The sequence below is a fragment of the Lepidochelys kempii genome, chromosome 11 (genome assembly GCF_965140265.1).
Source record: "Lepidochelys kempii isolate rLepKem1 chromosome 11, rLepKem1.hap2, whole genome shotgun sequence".
NCBI classification, from domain to species: Eukaryota; Metazoa; Chordata; order Testudines; family Cheloniidae; genus Lepidochelys; species Lepidochelys kempii.
In genome coordinates, this window is record NC_133266.1 from 58,837,533 (window position 1) to 58,852,279 (window position 14,747).

General features: G+C 48.3%; 1 protein-coding gene across 4 annotated transcripts in view; it reads left to right on the top strand.

The window, feature by feature from the left end:
- Window positions 1-14,747, top strand: part of LOC140895791 (aldehyde oxidase 2-like) — a 101,960-nt gene that overhangs the window by 7,264 nt on the left and 79,949 nt on the right. For all 4 annotated transcript variants that reach the window (XM_073306345.1, XM_073306346.1, XM_073306344.1 and 1 more), the window contains 5 exons: window positions 1,656-1,752; window positions 2,751-2,859; window positions 4,112-4,238; window positions 5,582-5,643; window positions 7,342-7,428. In XM_073306345.1, the coding sequence (XP_073162446.1) occupies window positions 1,656-1,752; window positions 2,751-2,859; window positions 4,112-4,238; window positions 5,582-5,643; window positions 7,342-7,428 (482 nt within the window). The remainder of the gene's footprint in view (window positions 1-1,655; window positions 1,753-2,750; window positions 2,860-4,111; window positions 4,239-5,581; window positions 5,644-7,341; window positions 7,429-14,747) is intronic.

Below are 14,747 nucleotides of genomic sequence, written 5' to 3' on the forward strand. Positions count from 1 at the left end.
AAATTCCACCCAAATTTGGCTAATACATAAGCATTTGAAAATTTGCAGTTTGCATTTGCTCTGTAGAGACTTCTTAGATTTTAGCATTTAAATTTCCCAAACGTTGCATCCACGCTGAGCATGTTCCAGTCGGGACCTCAGAAGGACTTTCCCTACAACTCAACTCTGGGCTGCTGTAGGCTGCGCCAGGTCTGCATCTGGGCACTTGGATGAGAGCAGGGAACCCATCTCTCCTGTTCTTTAAATGGCTGCCCTCCTTCCCTTGGCATGGAGGAAGAAACTGCTCAGTTTGAATGCTGAAGGGTCAGGTGTCAGCACTGTACAGGGAGTAGACTGGGACAAGAAACCTGAGGGGAGGGTACAGATGTAAACTGGGACTGGAGAGTGGAAGAGGGGAGAGGGAAACTGGGAGTTAGGATGACAGGGAGACTGGCAATGACTAGAAAAGGACACTGAGACTGGGATGAGGAGCAGTGGGGGGAGACTGCAACTGGCTGAGCAAAGAGACTGGGTGTGGGAGCCAGTGAGGGAAAGAGCTGCAGGAGTCTGGGAGCCAGTTGGCTGGACAGGGAACACTGAGATCAAATGGGAATCAGGGTGCAAGGAAAGATGTGGGACTGGCTGGACAAAGAGACTGGGATAAGGAGCCAGTGACAAGGGAGACTGAGATTGGACATGGAGCCCAGGGAGGGAGATTAGGACTGGGAGCCACTGGGGACAAGGATCACGGTTGGGGTCAGGGAGAGACTGGAGGCCAGGATTGGGGAGAGAGAGGGACTGGATGAGGAGCCTGGAGTGGGAAGCCTGGGACTAGCTGGGCAAAGAGACTGGGATGGGAAGCCTGAGGAGTGAAGACTGGGACTGGCTAAGTGAGGAAAACAGGCCTGGGACAGGGAGCCAAGGGCTGAAAGAGGGACGGGTCAGAGGGGATGTGGTGGACAATGCTGTAACTGAAGGCAACTTTAATTCTGGAATTTCCTAACTTCTGAGCGCTTGTCTTTGTAATCCTAACATCGTTCTTTTATAACAGGTGTGTGTGTGTGTGTAACAATTACCAAAGGTGCTCAGGGAGGTGGTAGAAACACCACTTGGGGGAGAGTAATCTAAACTAAACTGAATGCAGCCATAGACAATATGCCCTAGAGAACAGCTTTATACTGGGTGAGTGAACAAGTTTCCCATTTCTACATTCTCTTCTAACGTTCAGCCATCTCTTGAATCCAAACCATGAAGTTTTGGCTAACTTTAACATTCTTCTGGCGCCCTTTTGCCCATCATAGCAACAGCAAAGCCAACACAGTAAAAGCTATTGTGTGTTGTGGCATTGCTTTCAGGCAGTGGAGAATCCAGGGTGTTACAAGGGAATTATGGACTGGTAATTCAGATGTGATAAACTGTAGGTGGCTGTGACCAGCCTGGTTGCTGCGATATTCTGCTTGTTGGAATTTACAGGTCGAGTTCCAGCTGCCATTCACCTAATATCTAATCTCTGGAGCTGGCTGGTCACTGAATGAAACAGATGGAATTTTCCTCCACCTTTGCATGCTCCAGTAAAATGAGGGGAACTTTGCGGGGCTGGCCGGGGGGGAGAGAAAAACACCACAGCAACAACATTGAGAACCAGCAACTTTCTTCCTTAACTGCTGCATTTGCAGTTCGTCTCTCAGGAACGAAATATGGCTGTGGAATAGGTGGCTGTGGAGCCTGCACCGTGATGATCTCTACATATGAACCAACTTCCAAGAAGATAATGTATCCTTAAGATAAGATTTGGGGTGGAATTTTCTCAAATGCCTCAGTGAGTGAATTTCTGTATGTTTTGCACCCACTGAGGCACTTTTGAAATCACACCCTTGGAAGCTATAACTTACTGTTCATAGAAAACCATTGTTAATTGGGAAGACAGTTGTTTGAATGTTTTGTTTTTTCTTTTAATTTAGGTTTATATTCTTGGGTCCTGGCAGATACTTGAAATCTTTTTACTTTACCTTTTAACATGTTTTATGTGCATGGAAAACTGAGTCACACAAAAGGGACGATTACAAGTGTGACTTTAAATGTGACTTTAAATCCCACTCAAGAAACTTGAAATCTTCCTGCTCAAGAAACATTTATTTATTCGGAGACTGGAAACCAAATATTTCCTTGACTGGGGGATCTTTATTTTATGCAATTACAGCAGCCCTTGTAGCAGCTTCTGGAAAGTTGGGACTCTTGCTTGGATTGGACTAGGATTTGTTTCCCTAGAGAAATCCTTAGTCAATTTTCACATAGTTCTTATTCAATACTCACTGATTTCAGTGATGTACAAAGTAACTAACACAATAAGTTAGCCCTGGATGGTGTAGGCCATAGCAGGCTTCACAGTGGGTTGTGCTTTTTGCCTCTCCCCGTCTTTGGGAGCTCTGCTCCTTTAGTAAAGTTGCACCCCCCAGTATCAGGTCTGAGTCTGGCCCTTGGGTTTTTGTACTATATGTTGTATTACAAGTTAATTAATAAAAACTCCTTAAAAGTGAGACTTCTGTTTCCTGTGTGTGTTCAGAATACACACAATATTGAGGCGAGAGTGCTGAGTTATGTACAACTGCTTCTCAGAAACATAACTTTCCCCAGCCATCACCATGCTGTTTAACTCCCGCCGTTCTCCACTAGACTGAGTGTAATCTCCACCTGTGCTTCCTTCCTCATGGCCCTGCACCACAGAGTACTATGCTATTTCAAATGCCACAATTCTCCTTTACGTTCCCAAGGCATTATCCTGCCAACTCCTGTCTCTTACCCATATGCTCGCTGCACGGCTCTGCTGTCACCACTGTGGAAGGTGTTGGAAGCAAAAAAACGAGGGTTCATCCAATTCAGGTGAGAACCTGCTGTAATTGGTAGGGCAAGATTTGGGGATCTTTCCTTTCCTATACTCTGGCCATATCTGCCATGAGGTTTTGGCCTTGTGATCAAGTTTGGTGGTTCTTTGCACTAGACAATCGCTCTAAGGAAACAGGCTCCGTATCCCGGCTCTTCCTAATCACAGCTTGGAGATGAACTCCCAGCTGAATCGCCAAACCAAACTCTGACCTGTGGGAGGTTTTCCCACCCCTAGTTTCTTCTCTAGCACTAAAGATACCCCAAAAGATGAGAATCAGTTCTGAAAAGGCCCCCTCAGGAGAAAGGATAAACCTGGAACTGTAAAATGATACACCAAAGCGAGTAAGGGATGTCCACCGTGAGCAGGTCCTGTTGATTATTATAACAAAAACAGCACTATGTAAAGAGCCAGATTGTCACTGGCCCTTGTGTGGGCATACAGGAGAGAGCATTGGGTAAATAAGGAGCTCCCGCTATTTGCAGGGCTCAGGTACAATTGCAGTCTCCAAAGCACACGGACTGCTCCCAGCTAGTGCCATGTGGAAAACTAACCCACCAGAAGGGGCTCAGGAAAGGCAGAGAGCATCACCCTGCTCCTTTCTGTGCACCAGGTGGCACACTGGGCCAGCTGCATGCTCCTAAGGGATGGATCCCTATAAGACCTAGGAAGATAAGGATTAGATTAGACAGTGGATCATACATACTCTCTGTATTTTGGGGCGCTCTCTTGGATTAGTGCAGCTCCCCCTCCCCTAACTCAGGCCTCTACTTTAAAGGCACAATCTGACCCTAGTAAGTTTTAAAACCTTTTTAAAATGATTTTTCTCTTTCACGCGTAATCTTGTTTCCTTAGTGCCTAAATTATGGGAATGTTCCCTAGGTGCTCCTCTCTCCTCCCAAAGCCCTAATTTGTTAGCTATTCTGTGCTCTGTCCTTCATGCCTGTAGAAATTTACAGAAGGCTGATCACTGTGCTGACAGGTCTTGTCCCCATTCTGCTCCCACTTACACCTGGGAACCCCATTGATATTGCTGGGGTTGCCCATGGGTAACGGAGAGTCTATAGTGATCCTTTTTTTTTCAATCAGATAACTGCACTCAGTCTCTTACATTTTAGTGATAATGCTGTAACATTCCAAATGCTGCAGCTCCTAACTTTAACACTGTAAGCAAGATGCATCTGTAGATAGCTGTAAGGCAAATCAGTGAAGCTATATTTTGAAAGCCGGGCCTGTTCTGTTCTGTTCCAGGAAAGGCTGGCCAAGTGCCATGGCTCTCAGTGTGGCTTCTGCACCCCTGGAATGGTGATGTCCATGTATGCTTTGCTGAGAAACCACCCTGACCCCTCAATGGAGCAGATAACTGCAGCTCTGGATGGTAGGTTTACTTTTACAAGTAGTAAACTTTAGGAGGTAAAATAAGAAGCCAAGTATGGGTGTTTTTTACATGCCACATAAGATGCAAGATGTGATTTGACTGAAAGACCAGAGGAAAATATTTCAGAATCACATAAAGTCTGTGGGATTCCTAAATACTATATTTGATTATATCTCACTAAATCAATTCCCTGTCATGGCAGGGGGCTCAGGCATGGTGCACCTTGCTCCCTCCTGTTCTCTGCCTGTGGGACACAACGTTTAGTCACCTGAGAGCTGTAATACTTTTCTAATCCAGTTTAATGGGCTCCGCACAGAGATAACAGGGTAGGGGTGGTGGCCTGTGATATGCAGGAAATCAGACTAGATGATCAGGTTATCCCTTCTGGCCTTAAACTCAATGACTCTAGGTGGGATTTTCAAAAGCACTTATTGATTTCATTGGGAGCAGAGTTAGGTCAATGCTGAGCACTTTGGAAAACCCCACCCATTGGACCAATTTTGCTCTTGCACCAGTTCTACACCAGTATAACAGCGCTGAGTGACTCCTGAACAACTTGGGTGGCATGGAGAATCAGGTCCTTCACTTGGGCTGCCTGCCAGCAAAATGAAATCCTGAGTTCTCCCGGGTACAGATTTCTATAGGCACTTCTCACTCAGGAAAACAGCTCACACTGACATGGCTGGGTTTAGCCTATTAAAATACTGAGTTTATTTCCTCATTGAGAAAACCTTTGCACCATATGTTACACTCATAATTCAAACACCCTTTTTAGTCCCAAACCTCTACCAACTTCCCACTCCCCAGAAACATATACCCAAGCCGAGTTGTGACCCTGTAAAGAAAGAAGAGTCCAGAGGCTTCATGAAGTGCCCATGCAACTTCTCTATTGCTATTGATTTCACATAGAGGGCGCTCGGATAGTACAGTGATGGATGTCAGGATAAAACCCTGAGATAGAGAGTTTGTTTGGATTTCATTGAAGGAAATCCAGATCCATTAATAATAGCATAGTATATCTTCTTGGATGATTTACATAATTTCTATAGTGATATAAATTACATTAATTAAATCATTATTATTAGAGATGGGCCTGATCTGCAATTCTTGGATTTGGCTCCCAATCAGAGCATTCCCCCTGTTCAAGAGGCTTTGACTCTTCTGTGGTTCTGGTTCAGCCCATTGGAGAACCAAGAGCCAAGTCTGGTTTTGGATCCAAATTTCCCCAAGTGTAGGTGTGTTCAGATGTGAGGGTTTGCTTCAGGACCATTTCTAATTGTACTGATATTAATAATTATTCTTCCATTGTTCCTTATGATTAATGATATTATTGTTTATTTCAGGTAATTTGTGCCGTTGCACTGGATACAGACCAATAATAGACACCTACAAGTCTTTTGCAGGGGTAGGTAGAAAGACAAACAGATCAACATTTTCAAAAGTATCCACTAATTTTGAGTGTTCAGTTTCTGGAAGCCCAACTAAGGCCAGCTTTTCAGAATTGCTCTGCTCCCATTTAAGCACAAAGAGAACTGGCCAGATTTGCAGAAAAACTAAGTCCACATTTGGCGCTCAGCTCTTTTGGAAATCTGCCCATAAAAGTCACAAAGCAACTGGGTGCTGACCACTTTGGAAAACCTGGCCCTTATTTAAGTGCCTAAATGGAAGCTGATCTTATTTGAAAATCTGGATCCAATTGGGTGTGCCGAGCCATTGAAAATCTGGCTTTCTGCTCTTTTGAAAATGTGGCCCCTTCGGAGTCTCTTTTTAAGCAGTGTTGAGCACTTGTAGCTCCCACTGACTTGAGTTTTAGATGCTCAGGACCTCAGAAAATCAGGCCTCGAGGCATCCAAAATACATGGCCTGAAGATGTAGGTGGTCGTGATGGTTATGATCTGCCTTGACAGTCTCTGCTACCCTTATTCTTGTCATAAATAAGGCTTTAATCATGCCAAGTCTTAAGTGTGTGTTTCACTTTAAGTTAAGTGTGTACTCAAGTCTTTGGAGAATCATGGCGCAAATTGTTTACATGTTGCCTTGCCAACAAACTAGTGTCTCTCAGCCCCAGTCTTGCGTGACCACAGATAATCTTGTCTCTCTCACCAACAGAAGTTGGTCCAATAAAAGATACTACCTCTCCCAGCTTGTCTTTCAGAAATACTGACTGTGTTGAAACTATGATTATTATTCAGTGCAAGTGTAGACCATTAGGATATAGCCAGTCTGTGTGTGCTGTATGTGTTATATCATAACTACTGAAAAATATCATTATCCAGACTTGCTGTTGAGTGAGTGTCTTACATTTATTCTCAACTGATTGAAACGTGCCATGTTTCTCATCTGTTAAGAGAAGCCAGAGATCACCAGGCTATCAATGATGACATAGAGTATTATATCTGAGTTACAAGGAGAATAACAACAAAGGGGAAATCAAATGAACATATTTTGGTTTTCTCCCCTGCCACAGGTGACTTTGCACATCTGTATAGTTACAGATCCTCCATATAGTCACAGTTCCACTGACCATATCTCCACCCTATCTTGGGCCCATCCCTCCTTGAAAACTCAGCTGTACATTGGTATACACAGTGGTAAGGAAAACACTGCGTAGCCTGTTCCTGGCTGGGAGATCATACCCAAGTCGCAGAGCTGTGTCCCTTCCACTACCTTCAAAGCTGTCCATGAGTCCAATCGGAGCTATAAACACAAAAAGGATAAACTAGGAATCTGTCCAACTTTCTCATAGCAGAACAATTTCAGCCACTTCCACACAGTCCTTCTCCAATGCACTCAATAATCCTTTGCACCAGCTTCTGATCTGCTTCAGGAGTCTGATTCCCTCACTGAGGTCAGCTGGAGTTTTTCCAATGACTTCAAGGGGAGCTGGACTTGGCCCACCTCCTGCAGTGCTTTAAAGGGGACACAGCAAGAATAGTCACCCTGGATCATGGGTAGCTCCTGAACTAGTTTCAAGTGACTGGACAAATCTGCTTTAATGTAGGTAGAAATATATATATATATATGCAAATGTGTATTTTAAAAGAAATCACATTTCAATGCAGTCGTATCTAGAGTATTACAGAACGGCGTATTATTTCTTTAGGAAACGGCATGTTGTCAACTGAGAGGAACAGGGCAATGTTGCCTGGACAAAGAAGATGTGTGCTCATCTTCTGACAAGGGAAATCAGGTGCGTTATGGTCTTTTTAAAATTACTTTCTGTTTCATAGTAAAGTTTGTAGTGAATGAACATCTTTGAGCTGTTGTAGCTGGTGCCACATTTTCATCCGGTGGTATCTATAATGTATTGATGGGTAAAGAGTTCTATTAACTCTGTCTGCCTGTCTTAGGTATTTCTAAGGCATCTATGACCATGATATCTAAGCTCCAAATGTGGTGCATCCCTACATTGCAATTGGGAACCATGATTACAATTACAGCATGTGTAGACATGGCCACGATAATTTTGATCTAAGATTAAAGCTAGCTCCAGGATGTGTACATTGGCTACAATCATACTACCTCATTGCTGCATAGCTATACCCATAATTATATTCAAACCAGAGAATTTGAAAGGGCTTCTCTCCACCTCCCCATGATTTCAGGGTGTTTTGTTTTATGTGGAAGGAAATCGCTGTTTGGGGAAGTCTGCATCAAAGAGGTGAGTTTTAGCTTCTGATCTGAGCACGCATAAGGTAGGGCTGCATTGACCTCCCTTCGGTAAGGAGATACAGAGCCGAGGACAGGGGTGCTGGAACAGTTTCTAGCTCATTGGCACTGCTTAATAAATAATGAGAGATGTTATTTAAAGATTGTTTTATTCTTGCTTTGACTAGAAAAGGCATTGTATAAAACCAAAACCCTGGCTCAGTCTTTTAGTGTTTATTCTGGCAAAACTGCCATTGACATCAGTGGGAGATTTCTCTGAGTAAGAATTGCAGGATTTGGCTATCTGTTATCTATGTTACATCTCAGAGTGTAGATGACTGTACAGTATGTAGTTTCACATTTAATTTGCACTTGTGGCAACTAGAGTCACTGAAGAAATATAAAGATTCTCCAAATCAAACTCTACAAAAATAAAATACTTCTCTAAACTAAACATTCTTCTTCGAATGCTTGCTCATGTCCATTGCATAGTAGGTGTGTGTGCTCTCCACATGCACCGGTGCCAGATGTTTTTCCCTTAGCAGTATCCGTAGGGGACTGGGTCTGGCGCCCTCTGGAGTGGTGCCTGCATGGCGTGGTATAAGGGGCGCCATTGGCTCCCCCCACCTCAGTTCCTTCTTGCCACCAGTGACAGTGCTGGAACATCCATTGCTTTGGCTAGCGCTGATTGTTCTCTGTTCTTGCAAACTTTGCAGAACCTATAGTTTAGTTGTATATAGTTTAATAGTTAAATTAGTCACCTTTAATAGTAGTTCTTAAAGCTTCGTTAGTCCCCAGCTGGACTTAGCTGGGGGTCGGGGCATGCCCTGGTCCCCAGGCTTCAAGCCCTGCAATTGCTGCAAGCGGCCCATGCCCACCAGCGATCCCCATAGTAGCTGTCTTAGGTGCTTGGGCGAGGGGCATATAAGCAACAAGTGTCGTATTTGCAAGTCCTTAAAACCCAGGACTAAAAACGAGTGTGACAACCATCTTAGAGCGCTCCTGATGGAGTCAGCACTCTCCAGCACCAGAGCAAAGGTCCGACTTGGCACCAAGTAGCACAGCGTCAGTGTGGAGCGCCCCACCGGCGCTGTCAATGAGCCAGCACTGTTCCCCCTCCACAGCTCTGGCCAAGAAGCCGAAGAAGACTGTGAGGGGACAATATCCTACTTTCCACAAGGGAAAGGAGAGGGCTAGGGGCAAGCCAAGACCCGCAATGGGCAGTTCAATGCTCCATCCAGAAAGTCAGGCCCCAGCTCAAGGTGAGCGGTGCAGCCCATCCTATATCTTGCCTGCATCCCCGGATAGCGACACAGGCTTCTGTCAACTTCAAGTGCTGTTGATGCCCGAAGCCCTGCAGGCAGTTCAGGAAATCCTGATGCTCCCAGTGCCACCCACACCAATTCTGGCAGTACCCAGGTCTTGGAGTAAACCCACCTTGGGATCTCCCTATATGTCCCCGCCTCAGCGGCACCATTCCCTATCGCGAGGGACGTCCCGCCACCACTTGCCCGCCCAAAGCCATCATGCTTCAGAGCCAGAGAAGCAGGCTCAGCAGAGCCCCTTTTGGTCCCTGGACCTTGGGCACCAACAGCGGGATTCAAAGCATACCTCGCCAGTAGCTGGGCATAGACCCACCAGGACATGCGCCTCCCAGCAGGAACACCAAGACTGACCCCTTGCATCACCAAGAGCTCGGTGCAGATCCCAGGACCGATCAGGGGACCGAAGCCACCGGTCATCAGCCTGCCGCTGTCGATCTCCAAGATGGGGATCACCGTATTTGGGAAGATCCTCCCGGCAACCAGCTCGTGATAACTCCTGGTCCCGCTCGATGTCCCGGTACCAGTCCGGTAGTGTAAGGCGTGGATCGCCAGTTTTCCGACGCTGATCCGCCAAACACCATTGCTCCCCATGGCCCTGACCAAGACTTTCATCTCTCTCGGACAGGTCTACCTCCTGGTGCAGCAACCGGCACCAGTCAGATAACAGTCGCCACTCCGCCTGATCCTGGTCACCAGGTAGCAACCACTCCAACTACAGCTCCAGCATGGAGCAGGATTCCCTGACTGCGGGACAGCCTCCGATGCCTGCGGTGCCGCCTACATCATTGGCACCAAAACCTGTCTCGTGGCCCCAAGCGCAGTGGCTGGTGTGTACCCATGGAACCCTTGGGGGTTCACCCAACCTTCCCAAGCTGCCCACTCAGTGTTGGGAGCCTCGGACAGGCCAGTGGTCTCGACATCCCAACCCTCTCCAGTGCTCGACACTTCGGCAGGAAAGACCCCACAGGTCCAGGAGGACCCAGGAGATCAGCCTGCTGAACCACCAATGGTCGTAGAGGTTCCAGCGGTACCAGCATCATCCTCATCCTCGCCCAATGAGGTTATCATGGAGCTCACTCACCCAGTTCCTCAGGATGACGCTAAGGCGCACCAGGAACTATTGAAGAGGGTCACATCTAATCTGGGACTTCAGTCTGAGGAATTAGAGGAGCCTTTGGACTCCTTGTTTGATGTCCTCTGCTCCTTGGCCCCTGCCAGGGTGGCTTTACCCCTTCATGAAGGAGTATCGAAAATTACCACTGCCCTGTGGCAGACTCCCTCCTCCTTGGCCCCCAACTCCAAAAGGGCCGAGCGCAAGTACTTTGTGCCAACCAAGGGGCATCAATACTTATATTCCCACTTGGCCCCCAATTCCCTGGTGGTCGAGGCAGTTAACCACAGGGAGAGGCAAGGACAACCAGGGGCTACCCCTAAAATTAAAGACTCAAGGAGGCTGGATCTTTTTGGACACAAAGTTTATTTGTCTTCCAGTCTGCAACTGAGTGTGGCCAATCACCATGCCCTCCTGCTACCATTTCAACACGTGGCAGGCCATGGCCAAGTTCGAGGCTTCACTTTCTGCAAGTTCGAGGCTTCACTTTCTGAAGGGTCTAGGAAGGAATTCTGGGTGATCCTCGAGGAGGGCACGGCTGTGGCCAGAGTGGCCCTCCAGGCAGCTTCAGACGTGGTGGACTCTGCTGCCCGCACCATGGCTTCCATCATCTCCATGCAGCGGGCTTCCTGGCTGCTCCTCTCTGGCTTGGCCACCGAGGCTCAGCAGTTGATACGGGACCTTCCCTTCAACAGCCAGGCGCTATTTGCAGAGTAGACAGACAGCAAGCTGCATGGGTTAAAGGACTCCCGTGCCACCCTGAAAACTCTGGGGCTTTACGTCCCAGGCTTGGCATGTAAGCAGTTCAAACCACAACAGCCTCAGGGACAAGGGAGCCAGCCTCAGCAGGACCCACCTCACAAGAAGGCCAAGCTACAAGTGCTGTCCGAGCCACCCTCCGCACGCTCTGCTGAGTCAGGCTCCACCCGAAACAAGCAGGGCACCAAGTGATCATTCTGAGGGTGCACCCAAGGGCAACCAACAAGACTATACACGGGCTCCATCTTCCCCGTTTTCTTCCAGCCGCCTTTCCTTTTTCCTCCCTGCATGGACCGCTATAATCTTGGACTGCTGGGTCCTGAACACGGTGGCACAGGGTTATACCCTCCAGTTTCTTTCTACTCCCCCCACCCTCAAACCCTCTTCCCCATCCCTCTTCAGGGACCCTTTTCAAGAGAGTCTCCTCACACAGGAGGTTCAAGGGTTACTGTAGCTGGGTGCGGTGGAGGAGGTTCCTCCCAAGTATAGGAACAAAGGTTTTTATTCTCAATACTTTTTAATCCCAAAGGCCAAGGGCAGTCTACGGCCCATTCTGGACCTGCAAGACCTCAACAAGTACCTAAAGAAGCTGAAGTTCCCCATGGTCTCCCTGGCCTCTATTATCCCCTCTCTGGATCCGGGAGACTGGTACACCGCCCTCAACTTGAAGGACACATACTTCCACATAGCGATCTTTCTGGACACAGACGCTTCCTCCAATTTACAGTGGGACCCAAACACTACCAGTTTGCAGTCCTCCCATTTGGCCTGGTGACAGCACCGACGGTGTTTACCAAGCGCATGTCAGTGGTGACTGCTTATCTCAGGCGTCCGGGAATCCAAATCTATATGTATCTCGACGACTGGCTGGTCAAAGGCAACTCCAGGTCTCAAGTCCAAGAGGATGTTGTGGTGCTGCAAGCCACGTGCCACTCCCTGGGCCTTCTAGTAAACTACAAAAAGTCTACGTGAGTTTCGGTGCAAAGGATAGAGTTAATCGGAGCAGTGCTCCACTCGACCTGCACCAGAGCATTGCTGCCACTAGAAAGATTCCAGACTTTGGACCTCATCGTGGTATCCATCGAGTTGGTATCGGACACCTCAGATCTGAGCTGGGGTGCACACCTTGGCGATCTCCAGACGCAGGGTATCTGGTCCCTGGAGGAGATGATGTTACACATAAACGTCAAAGAGCTCAGAGCGGTTCTCTTGGCATGCAGAGTCTTTTTACCTCACCTGTTGGCCAGGGTGGTGAGAGTCCTGATGGACAACACGGCCTCGATGTGCTACATCAACAGGCAAGGGGGAGCATGCTCATCAACTCTGCCAAGAGGCACTCTGTCTTTGGGACTTCTGCATCAGCCACGAAATCCATCTGGAAGCTTGTCACCTCTCTGGCATCAAGAACACACTAGTGGATCACCTCAGCAGGGACTTCTCTCACCACTCGTGGTTGCTCCACTCAGAGATATCCTGCATGATCTTCCAGAGGTGGGGAACTCCCCAAGTGGACCTGTTTGCCACCAGGCAAAACAGGAAATGCCATCAGTTTTGTTCTCGGCAAGGTCTTGGCAAGGACTCCCTCTCTGATACCTTCCTCCTGTCGTGGCAGGGAGTGTTCCCTCTGATTCCTCTCATCAGCAGGGTCCTTGGGGGGAGGGATAGCTCAGTGGTTTGAGCATTGGCCTGCTAAACCCAGGGTTGTGAGATCAATCCTTGAGGGGGCCATTTCGGGATCTGGGCCAAAAATTGGGGCTTGGTCCTGCTTTGAGCAGGGGGTTGGACTAGATGACCGCCTGTTCCTGGTGTGGCCTCGTCAGCACTGGTTCGGCACACTGATGAACCTGGCAGAGGCCCCTCCCCTCCCCGGACTTGCTATCACAGGACCACGGCTGGCTCTTACACCCCAACCTCATGTCCCTCTACCTCTCAGCGTGGATGCTGTGTGACTGAATCCACAGGAGCAGACCTTCTCGGATGAGGTCCAGCGGGTCCTCCTGGGAAGTAGGAAGCCCTCAACCAGACTGACTTACCTGGCCAAGTGGACAAGGTTTTCCTGCTGGGCGTCCAGGAGTGGCATCTCCCCCTCGCACTCTTCCATACAGTCTATCTTAGACTATCTGCTTCGTCTGAGGAACCAGGGCTTGGCACACTCTTCCATTAGAGTGCATCTCACGGCCATCTCCACTTTTCACCCACCGATCCAGGGCCAGCCGGTATTTTCTCATGACATGACGGTCAGATTCTTGAGAGGCCTCGACAGACTCTTCCTGCAGGCTACGGACTCCTGTCCTGCAGTGGGATCTCAACTTGATCCTCTCTAGGCTCATGGGCCCGCCCTTTGAGCCTCTGGGTTCTGCTCCATTTTCCACCTGCCATGGAAGGTTGCTTTCTTGGTGGCAGTGACATCAGCGAGGCGAGTCTCGGAGGTTAAACCCTTGACCTCAGAACCACTGTACCCGGTCTTCTACAAAGACAAGATTCAGCTAAGTTCTGACCCCGCCTTCCTGCCGAAGGTGGTATCTACCTTCCATATGAACCAGGACATCTTCCTCCCAGTGTTCTGTCCCAAACTGCACGAGACCAGTGGAGAGAGGCATCTTCATGCACTGGATGTCCAAAGGGCCTTGCCGTTTTACCTAGAGCATACCAAGCCTTTCCGTAAATCAACTCAGCTCTTCATCACCACAGTGGATAGGATGAAGGGCTTTCCGGTGTCCTCGCAGAGGATTTCCAACTGGATCACCTGTTGCATATGGACCTGTTACGATCTGGCATGGGTCCCGCTGCCGCCAATTGTCAGAGCCCTCTCAACTACAGCTCAGGCATCCTCAGTGGTCTTCCTGGTGCACATCCCTATCCAGGACATCTGTAGAGTAGCGACATGGTCCTCTGTCCACACATTCACAGGGCATTATGCCATCACTCAGCAGGTCAGAGGCAGGGCTGTCTTGCAATCTACATGTCTGTGAATTCCTACCCACCTCCAGGGGTATTGCTTGGGAGTCAACTAATATGGAATGGACATGAGCAAGCACTTGTAGAAGAAAAGACAGTTGCCTTTTCCGTAACTGGTGTTCTTTGAGCTGTGTTGCTCAAGTCCATTCCATGACACGTCCTCCTTCTCCACGGTCGGAGTTTCCAGCAAGAAGGAACTGAGGGTGGGGGGAGCTGGCAGCGCCCCTTATACCACACCATGCGGGCGCCACTCCAACGCCAGAGCCAGTCACCTGTGGATACTGCTAAGGGAAAAACTTCCAGCACCGGTGCATGTGGTGAGCACACCTACCTCATATGAAATGGACATGAACAACACATCTCGAAGAACACCAGTTATGGAAAAGGTAACTGTCTTATCCTCAGTGGTGCAGCAGAAGGAAAGGGGGACCTTTAGGTTTTACAGTGAGGAAATTCAAGGCTGTGGTGGTTCTATGCGTTGTTACAGCACCTTTAAGATCTGGACAGTGGCAGTCAGGGTTGAACCTGGGACTGCCAGGGGGCTGGTTTGCAGCTTATAACCAGGACCCATTCATTCTCTTCTGCCATTGAAGATAATTGAATTTCCATAATTGTGTGGTTTTAATGAGGCTTTAATTCAAGAATAATGTCTGGAGAGGCAGAGAGAAGCAACCAGTGCTGGGGATGCAGTGCATCCAGAGCTTCACC